This window comes from Dipodomys ordii, unplaced genomic scaffold (genome assembly GCF_000151885.1).
Source record: "Dipodomys ordii isolate 6190 unplaced genomic scaffold, Dord_2.0 Scaffold20, whole genome shotgun sequence".
NCBI lineage: Eukaryota > Metazoa > Chordata > Mammalia > Rodentia > Heteromyidae > Dipodomys > Dipodomys ordii.
The window spans coordinates 10653082-10663828 of record NW_012267236.1 but is presented as its reverse complement, the minus strand read 5'-3'; the positions used below and the strand labels follow the sequence as shown (position 1 = coordinate 10663828).

Genomic DNA, 10747 nt, shown 5'->3' with positions numbered 1-10747 from the left:
CCAGCCCCCTTGTTTGTTTTTTTAAATGCAGGTCCTGGGGCTTGAACTCAGGCCCTGGGAGCTGTCTCTTAGCTTTTTCATTTAAGGCTTGCACTCTACCACTTCTTTGGAAAATTCTTGTAACCTAAGAAGCCAGAGTTTAATGCTTTTTTAAAAAAAATGGTACTGATTCTAATACTTGCTAAGCAGGCTGCAGGGGAGGGTGTTCCAGGGCTTGAACTCAGGTCCTCCAACTCTACCAATTAAGCCACACTCTTAGTCCAGCCTTTTCCTGATTAATTGAAGATAGTCTCATAGGCTACTACTGCAGCTGACTAACAGCAGTAATCATTATGAGACTCCAGCTGACGTTTTTTGGAGGTAAGGTCTCATTATGTAGCCTCAGCTGGTCTTGAACTCAAGATCCTCCTATCTCAGCCTCGCAAGTGTTGGAACTATAGCCTATATTACCACTGGCGAATTTTAATTGAAATATTTCCTCACCCTTATATTCAGTTATTTTATTTAACATATGTTGTATTCAAATATATTCACACCTAAATATGTATATATTATGTGTATATATTATGTGTCTGACATATGGTTATGATATAGTTATTCTTTGGTATCATCCAGAAGCTTATCCAGGACACATTGCTTGATGAGTCTGTTTAAAATGGCTTAATAGCTGGGTACTGGTGGCTCACACCTGTAACCCTAGCTACTCAAGAGGCTGAGATCTGAGGATCACAGTTCAAAGCCAGTCTGGGCAGGAAAAGTTTGTGAGACTCTTATCTCCAATAAACCACCAAGAAACTGGAAGTGTTGCTGTGGCTGAAGTGGTAGAGTGCTAGCCTTGAGCTGAAGAGCTGAGGGCCCAGAATTCAAGCCCCATGATCAATCCAAAAAAAAAAAAATGGTTTAGTGTTTGCATTACTACCTACTCATAATTTGACATAAACTTTAAATCATCTCTAGATCTCTTATAATAGCTATTACAGTGTAAATATATATATACTTCTTGTGCTATATTTAGAGAGTAATGATAAGAAAAATGTATGTACATGTTTAGTACATATATAGGTTTTTCATTTTTTGGTTCTGGTTTTGGTGGGGGTTTTTTTGTTGGTCATGGGGCTTGAACTCTGGACCTGAGCGCTGTCTCTCAGCTCTTCAGCTCAAAGCTAATGCTCTACCATTTGTGCTACAGCACCACTTCCAGTTTTCTGGTGGTTTATTGGAGATAAGAGTTACATGGACTTTCCTGCCAGGGCTGGCTTTGAACTGCAATCCTCAGATCTCAGCCTCCTAAGTAGATAGGATTACAGGCATGAGCCACAGGCGCCCAACTTACTTTTTATTTTTTTGTTGGTTAGATCCATCAATGTAGAACCTACAGATACACAAGGTCAACTATTTATGCTGTTATTATTATGATTATTTTCCCTAATACCTTAGTGGAATATCTGTGAAGTCTTACATTGAATGCTAGAAATAAAGAAAGTGTTCTCAGGGTCTAATAACTTTACTTAAACAGTTTTTTCATTAGAAAGCCTGTGTTCAGCCTGAAGCATGCTTGCCTTCAGCTGTATTCCTAAACCCTCAATATATGTACAATGACTTGCTTCCTTTCTTGATGCAATAAGGAAAGAGATTGATCTTAGAAATTGATGAAAAATCCACAAAAAGTCATTGATATTTTTTATTTGAGGGCATGGACAGTAATTAATTGGTTGTAGGGTTTCTCATTTATCATTTAATTTTCTGTATGTATGTGTACATATGTGTGTTTTTCAGGGAGGAGAAAGCATGCCAGTATTGGGGCTTGAATTTAAGGCCAGGGCAATCTTCCTTAGCTTTTTCTCTCCAGGCTGGTGCTCTGCCGCTTGAACCATATGAACAATTCTGGCATTTAAAAAAGTTCTGATTGGGCTGGGGACGTGGCTTGGTGGTAGAGTGCTTGCCTTGCATGCATGAGGTGCCCTGGGTTTGATTCCCAGCACCACATAAGCAGAAAAGACCAGAAGTGGCGCTGTGGCTCAAGTGGTAGAGCGCTAGCCTTGAGCTGAAGAGCTGAGAGACAGCGCCCAGGCTCAGGGTTCAGGCCCCACAACAGACAAAAACAAAGTTCTGATTAATTGGAGATAAGAGTCTTTAATGTTTCAACCTGAACTAGCTTTGAACCATAATCTTCAGATTTTAACTTCCTGAGTAGCTAGGATTATAGGTGTAAGGCTTGTTTTCTGTATTTTTCCCTTTTTCCTTTCTGTATTTTTTCCTAGGGGGGGAGGGGATATCAGTCATTGGGCTTGAACTTAGGACCTGGTCTCTGAGATCTTTTACTCAAGGCTAGTTTGCTACTACCACTTTGAGACACAGCTCCACTTATGGTTTTCTGGTGGTTAATTAGAGATAAGAGTCAGGGACTTTCCTGCCCAGGTTGGTTTTGAATAGCAATCCTCAGATCTCCGTTGTTTTCCGTATATTTTTAAGTATGTCAAGTCATTTCAAATGATGTCCCTCTCCACGTATTGAAAATCTAGAATTCTTCACTCCCTCCCCCCTTCCCCCTCCAGGGCCTGGGATCTGTCCCTGAGCTCCTTTGGCTCTACCACTTTGAGCCACAGCACTACTTTCAGTTTTCTGGTGGTTAATTGAAGATAAAAGTCTCACAGACTTTCTTGCCTGATCTGGCTTTGAACCGCAATTCTCAGATCTCAGCCTGCTGAGTAGCTAGGATTACCAAGATGAGCCACTAGTGCCTGGCTAAAATCTTCACTTCAGTTGTCCTCCAGGTATACAAGGCACAAAGTATTTTTCCAAATGAATTCTGTTATGCAATATTACTATGTATTTTTAAATCTCCCTATTATGAAGCTCATTGCAAATAATATATAAAAAATACATGATTTATATTTTACATTGACGTATGCTCTTCAGAATGTAAATATATCTAGCTGGTAATGAACATTGTCAAAGGCTTTCTAATTTACTACTACATTTTACTAACATAATACATTTTTTTCTTTACTGCTTTCCAGGTAGATATTAATATAAAGTTGTGGAAAAATGGATTCACTGTCAATGATGACTTTAGAACGTACTCTGATGGTGCAAGTCGGCAGTTTCTGAACTCCATCAAGAAGGGGTAAGTAGTCTCTTGAATAGGTACAGGAAAAGCAGTCTTGTATAGGTCTAGAATATTTTAGGCATGTTTCATATGGAAGATTCCTTTGCAGTAGTGATCACACACAGACATACACACACACATAGACACTATACATTAGGTGTGTGTATGTATGTATGTACGTTTTTATTTTATTTTTTTCTGTTGGTCGTGGAGCTTGAACTCTGGGCCTGGGCGCTGTCTCTCAGCTCTTCAGCTCAAAGCTAGCACTCTACCACTTGAGCCACAGGGCCACTTCCAGCTTTTTCTGCTTATGTGGTGCTGAGCAATCGAACCCAGGACCTCATGCATGCAAGGCCAACCCTCTACCACTGAGCCACCTTCCCGCCCTTGTATGTATGTCTTATGGGACAGTATTTCTATATACAAGCTGGCTTTGAATTCATGATCTTCTGCTCAACTTCCTGAGTGCTGGAATTACATGTGTCTACCATAGTGCCTGGCTTATAAATTCATATTTTCCAAGATGAATTTTTTTAGAAGAGCCAGAATTTTAAGTTGGAAATTAAATTCCTTTTTTTGTTATTGTTGGTCCTGGGGCTTGAACACTGGGCCTGGGGGTTATCCCTCAGCTCTTCAGCTCAAGGTTAGGGCTCTACCATTTGAGCCACAGTGCCACTTTCAGTTTTTTGAGTGGTTTATTGGAGATAAGAGTCTCACAGACTTTCCTGCCCAGGCGGGCTTCGAACTGTGATCCTCAGATCTCAGCCTCCTCAGTAGCTAGGATTATAGATGTGAGCCACCCATGCCCAGCAGGAAAAATTAGGAAATTAAATTCTGATCAGTCAAATCTTCCTTAAATGATTTCACATTGTCAACTACTCCTCAGTGCCACATGTTCTTTGTTATTATGAGTTCTTATTTGTTTTTGTTTTTGTTTTTTTGGGGTCCGGTCATGGGGCCTGAACTCTGGGCCTGGGCACTGTCCCTCAGCTCTTCAGCTCAAGGCTAGCACTCTACCACTTGAGCCACAGTGCCACTCTGTCTTTTTTCTTTTTTTTGCTTATGTGGTGTTGAGGAATCGAACCCAGGGCCTCATGCATGCAAGGCAAGCACTCTACCATTGAGCCATCTTCCCAGCCCCTATTATGAGTTTTTAAATGTTTCCAGTCTTTAAAATAATGAAGTTTATAATTATGATTCTAAGTGGTTTCTTCAAGTAAATGTTTTTGGTTGGGGATTTTTGGTTTTGATTTGGGTGGTTTTTTTTTTTGCCAGTCCTAGAGCTTGAACTCAGGTTCTGGGCTCTGTCCATGAGCTTCTTTTACTCAAGGCTGGCGCTCTACCATTAGTGCCACAATGCCACTTATGGCTTTTTCTGTTTATTTGGTAGTGAGGAATCAAACCCAGGGCTTCATGAATACTAGGCAAGTGCTCTACCACTAAGCCACATTCCCAGTCCTAAATGTTTTAAAATATTCAGAAAAAACTTAAAAATCACTTATAATTTAACCACCTAGAAATAACTACTACTAACATTTCTGTTGAATTTCCATTCATATTTCTATATTCAAAAATATTTCCTTTCATTAAAATTTTATTTTTGCAGTTTAAAATAATATGTATATGCTTATTTGAACATTATTTTAAATTTATCATGAAATATTTAAACATATCACAATAATAACCTTTATATGTATATTTGTTCTTGTGTGTGTGTGTGTGTGTGTGTGTGTGTGTGTGTGTGTGTGTGTGTGTGTGTGTGTGTGTGTGTGTGTGTGTGTGTTCAATTTAGGTTTTTGTTTTTGTCCCAGTCCTGGAGCTTAAACTCAACGGCTAGGCACTGTCACTGAGCTTTTTCATTGCTCAAAGCTAACATTCTACCACTGAGCCACAGCTCTACTTCCAGCTTTTAACTGGTTAATTTGAGATGAGAGTCTCACAGACTTTCCTGCCTGGTCTAGCTTTGAACTTCAATTGTCAGATCTCAGCCTCCAGAGATACAGCTTCCTGGCTAGGTTATTTTATTTCAGTACTATAAAAATACTTTTGAGCGGGGCACCAGTGGCTCATGTCTGTAACCCTAACTACTCAAGAGACTGAGATATAAGGATCAAGGTTTGAAACCATCGTGAGCAGACAAATCCAAGAGACTTTTATATCTACTTAATAAGCAAAAAGCTGGAAGTGGAGGTATGGCTCAAGTGGTAGAGTGCCAGCCTTGAGAGGAAAAAGCCAAGCAAGAATATGATGCCCTGTGTTCAAGCTCCAGTTTCTAAACAAAAATTATATGTATTACTAGCCAAGCACCAGTGGCTCACACTGGAATCCTAGCTTCTTTGGAGTCTGATTTGTGGATCGCAGTTTGAAGCCAGCCTGTGAGAATCTTATTTCAGTTAACCAGCATAAGCCAGAAGTAGAAGTGTGACTCAAATGGTAGAGTGCCAGCCTTCAGTGAAAAAGCTAAGGGGCAGTCTTCAGGCTTCTGTCTCAAGTCCCATTTCCTCCCTCGAAAAAAAAAAAACAGTGCAATTCTTTACATTTGACACTGCGACACTATGCAGTCATAAGATAATTGTAAGTTTGGTACTATTCTAGGTACTGCTACAAAACTGAATTCATGGCCTTAAAGTTATATCTATAGCGTGGTGCCACACCTGGAAGCCTGGCTCACACCTGTAATCCTAGCTAGCTAGAAGGCTGAGATCTGAGGATCGTGCTTCACAGCCAGCCTAGGCAGGAAAGTCCATGAGACTCTTTTCTCCAATTAACCACCAGAAAACCGGAAGTGGCACTGTGGCTCAAGTGATAGAGTGCTAGCCTTGAGCTGAAGAGCTGAGGACAGCACTCAGGCCCAGAGTTCAAGCCCCATGATGAACAACAACAACAAAAATTATATCTGTATCCTGTGTTGCACATATTCATAGTACTTGACTACTAATTTCAATAGTTGTTTATTTCATTGTAGAGAATAGTATACATCCCATGCCTATGTTGTACATTTCTACATATTATACAACTGTGTTTCATTCAGAATGTTTTTCATTTCTTTCCCTTCCAAGGGAATTACCTTCAGAATTACAGGGAATTTTTGATAAAGAGGAGGTGGATGTTAAAGTTGAAGACAAAAAAACTGAAGTATGTATGTCTACAAAGCCTGTGTTCCAGCCCTTCTCAGGACAGGGTCATAGACTAGGAAGGTAAGTATATGTATTATCTGTTCTCCTGACTAATACTCCTTTCATTAGAAAAGTTTTGTTTTTTTATGGTGGTTTGGGTGTGCTGGTGATCAAACCCAGGTCTCACACTTGCTCAACACATTGAGCCAGCCTGGAAATGAGATTATTTTAGTGTTAATTTTTATGAGAATTTGTAAGTCATTTAATGTTAGCAGGTATTAAGAGGTGTCTGTACTAATCATGCAGATCAGAAGTGGGTGTTGAGGAGTGAGAGTATGATGGCTCAGTCAGTGGAGCGCTTTCCTTGGAAGCATGAGTCCCTGAATTCAGACCCCTGTACCAAGTACCAAGGCAAAAAGGTCTATGAGGACAATGCTGAAGCAATCATTCTCACTCCCTTGTACCTACCATGCAAGCTCTGTCATTAATTCTACAGAATACCTATGCTAAATTTTGACTAGTAAGTAGTTTTTTCCTTAGCACCACCAAAAAAAGAGTTCTTTTTTTATTGTTTCCAATATCTGAAACAATATGTTTTTCAAGTACCTGACTTTTGAGATACTAAAAATGAAAATAACACAGGGGCCCAGTGACTCACTCCTGCAATCCTAACTACTCAGGAGGCTGAGTATTATGGTTTGAAGAAGAAGAAGAAACGTCCACGAGACTCTTTATCTTCAACCAGTGAAAAGCCAGAAGTAGAGCTGTGGCTCAAGTGGTAGAGCAGCAGCCTTGAGCAAAAAAGCCTAGGGAAAGCCAGATGCTAGTGACTCATGCCTGTAATCCTTTTTTGTTGTTGTTGTTGTTGGTTGTGGGGTTTGAACTCTAGGCCTGAGCACTGTCCCTCAGCTCTTCAGCTCAAGGCTAGCGCTCTACCACTTGAGCTACAGCGCCACTTCCGGTTTTCTAGTGGTTTATTGGAGATAGGAGTCTCATGGTCTTTCCTGCCCGGGCTGGCTTTGAACCACAATCCTCAAATCTCAGCCTCCTGAGTAGCTAGGATTACAGGCGTGAGCCACCAGTGCCCCGACTTACATGCCTGTAATCCTAACTGCTTAAGAGGCTAAGATCTGAGGATCCTGTTCTAAGTTATCCTGGACTGGAAAGGCTTGAGACTCTTATCTACAATAAAAACTACTAAAAACTGGGTCACCTGTGGCCCATGCCTGCAATCCTAGCTACTTAGTAGGTTGAGATCTGAGGATTGCCATTCAAAGGCAGCTCAAGCAGGAAAGGCCAGTCCAGGAAGGAAAAGCCATGAGACTCTTATCTTCAGTTAAATGCCAGAAAACAGGAAGTGGCCACTGTGGCTCAAGTGGTAGAGTGCTGGCCTTGAGCTGAAGAGCTCAGGGACAGCACCCAGGCCCAGAGTTCAAGCCCACAACTGACAAAAAAAAAAAAAAAAAAAACCTTCTAAAAAAGTCAGAAGTAGAGCTATGGCTCAAGTGGTAGATCACTAAACTTGAGCAAAAAAAAAGTAGGGACAGCATCCAGGCCCTAAGTTCAAAATCTTTCATTATTTTCATATTGTTGAATATCAGGTTATAAGTGGAGTCATTTTGCTTTTTATAAATTCTCATATTTTAAATATCAAAATTAATAAGGTACGTACATATTCATCTGTACATATAAAAATATATTTTCAGGGGGGGAGGGGGGAGGCTGGGAAGGGATGTGAAGGGTAAACAAAGGAGGAGGCTGCAATGCTTGGTAAGAAATGTACGCATTATCCTGCCCATGTAATTGTAACTCCTGTACAGTGTGTTCACAAATAAAATAAAATTAAAAAAATATATATATATAAAATATATTTTCAAAATCTTTTGTTTCCTTTTCCCCTTGTAATCCAAGGACTATATTCTAGAGGAAACTTGTAATTTCTTTTGAAATCTATCCTGGGCAATAGGTAAAGCTAATACACATAGCATCCTTTAAGCTTGTAAATTAATTGGAGATGGGACTGCTTTAGATTGTGGATATAACTAATATAATATCTTTATGTTATTATTCAGGAAATAGTTATGACAAAATTTCTCCTAAAATTATCCATACTGTCAGTTTTTTATAGTAATGAACAAAAATATGACTTTGTTCTCTGGATTTTCTTAGTGCTACACCAAAAATTGTTTCAAAAGCAAAGATTATTGAAGTTGAAAGTAAAAATACTTTGTGTGCTGTTTCATTGAACAACTTGGAACCCATTACTAATGTGCAGATCTGGTTAGCCAATGGGAAAAGAATTGTCCAGAAATTTAATATTTCTCATAGGTAAGTCATCTATTTCTATTTTTATTCGATTTTTTTTCTAGTATAAAATTTATTTATTTTAACTTTAGGCAGTTGTGGGGTATTATTTTTGTGTGTGTGTGCCAGTCCTGGAGCTTGAACTCAGGGCCTGGGTGCTGTCCCTGAGCTTTTTTTTTGCTCAAGGCTAGCACAACCACTTGAGCCACAGCTCTACTTCTACCTTTTCTTCGGGTATTTATTGGAGATAGGGTTCTCATGGACTTTACTGCCCTGGTTGGCTTTGAACTACAATTCTCAGATCTTAGCCTCCTAAGAAGCTAGGATTACAGGTATGAGCCACCAGCAACAAGCTTTGATTTTTTTTTTTGCCAGTCTTGGGGCTTGAACTCAGGGCCTGGGTGCCGCTCCTGGGCTTCTTTATTTTGAGCCATGTGCCAGTGGCTCATGCCTGTAATCCTAGCTACTCAGGAGGCTGGAGATCTGAGGATCACGGTTCAAAGCCAGCCCAGAAAGGAAAGTCCGTGAGACTCTTACCTCCAATAAACCACTAGCAAACCAGAAGTGGTACTTTGGTTCAGGCGGTAGAGCACTCGCCTTGAAGAGCGCAAGGACAGCGCCCATGCCCAGAGTTCAAGTCTCACGATTGACTAAAAAAAAAATTGTTTTGGGGCTGGGAATGTGACTTAACCAAAGAGTGCTTGCCTAGCATGCATGAAACCCTGGGTTCAATTCCTCAGTACCACATAAACAGAAGAAAAAAAAACAGAAATGGCACTGTGACACAAATGGTAGAGTGCTAGTCTTGAACAAAAGAAGCTCAGGGAGTTCAAGCCCCAGGACTGGCAAAAAAAAAAAAAATTCTAGGCCAGAACTGGGCACCAGTGGCTCACACCTCTAATCCTAGCTACTCAGAAGGCTGAGATCTGAGGATCGTGAGTCAAAGCCAGCCAGGGCAGAAAAGGAAAAGTCCCTGTGAGACTCTTATCTCTAATTAACCACTCAAAAACCAGAAGTGGTAGAATGTTAGCCTTGCGCAAAAGAGCTAAGACTCAACAACAGGCTCTGAGATCAAACTCTATGACCAGGGCCAGGAAGGTGGCTTAGTGGTAGAGTGCTTGCCTTGCTTGCATGAGGCCCTGGGTTTGATTCCTCAGCACCACATAAGCAGAAAAAGCCAGAAATGGTAGTGTGGCTCAAGTGGTAGAGTGCTTGCCTTGAGCTGAAGAGCTGAGGGACAGTGCCCAGGCTGAGAGTTCAAGCCTCATGACTGGGAAAAAAAAAAAACTATGACCAACAGCAACAACAACAAAAGGAATTCAAAGCTAATCTAAGCTACAAAGCAAGACCCTGTCTCAAAACAATGACATAAATGTGCTCCCATGTTCTACCTTCTTACCAGACACTGAGTTCCACCTGCCAGAGCTATGGAAAAAAAAGAAAGAGTGGCTGGGAAGGTGGCTCAGTGGTAGAGTGCTTGCCTCGCATGCATGAGGCCCTGGGTTCAATTCCTCAGCACCACATAAGCAGAAAAACCTGGAAGTGGCGCTGTGGCTCAAGTGGTAGAGTGCTAGCCTTGAGCTGAAGAGCTGACGGACAGCACCCAGACCCAGAGTTCAGGCCCCATGACCAACAAAAAAAAAAGAGAGAGAGAGAGAGTGGAGAGGAAGAAATGAGACAGAGGAGGGAAGAAGGGAAAACAAAGAGACAAGAGAGAAACCCCAAATGATCAGTCTTAGATGATAAATTGCATATTCTATGTTAATACTTTGTGTTGTTTTACAGGATAAGCCACATCAAAGACTTCATTGAAAAATATCAAGGACCTCAAAGAAGTCCTCCGTTCTCCCTAGCAACAGCCCTTCCTTTCCTCAGATTGCTAGATGAGACACTCACACTAGAAGAAGCCGCTTTACAAAATACTGTAATCATTCAGAGACTAAAAAAAACTGCTGAGCCTTTCAGAAAACTTTCATAGTATTGATTTTTGAAAGACTAAGTAGAAATTTTGCAGAGAAATGCTGGTTGGAAGTGGGCATGGAAAGGTGAGGAAAGGAGAAGTTAGATTCATTGGACTTCTGGTTTGAGTGCTATTTAACTCTCTTGATGAGAAAATTTTTAAATAATCACAAGTTAGGAAACATATAACAGGAAATTATATTCAACACACTTTTTTTCCAAGAATGCTTTCTCAAATAAAAGTACAATTATTTTCAAA

General features: G+C 40.5%; 1 protein-coding gene across 1 annotated transcript in view; it reads left to right on the top strand.

The window, feature by feature from the left end:
• Ubxn2a (UBX domain protein 2A) overlaps positions 1-10747 on the top strand; it is a 27046-nt gene extending 16299 nt beyond the window's left edge. Inside the window, exons 3-6 of the mRNA XM_013013583.1 lie at positions 3021-3127; positions 6169-6306; positions 8395-8553; positions 10315-10747. Of these exons, the coding sequence (XP_012869037.1) occupies positions 3021-3127; positions 6169-6306; positions 8395-8553; positions 10315-10507 (597 nt within the window). The 3' untranslated portion in view covers positions 10508-10747. The remainder of the gene's footprint in view (positions 1-3020; positions 3128-6168; positions 6307-8394; positions 8554-10314) is intronic.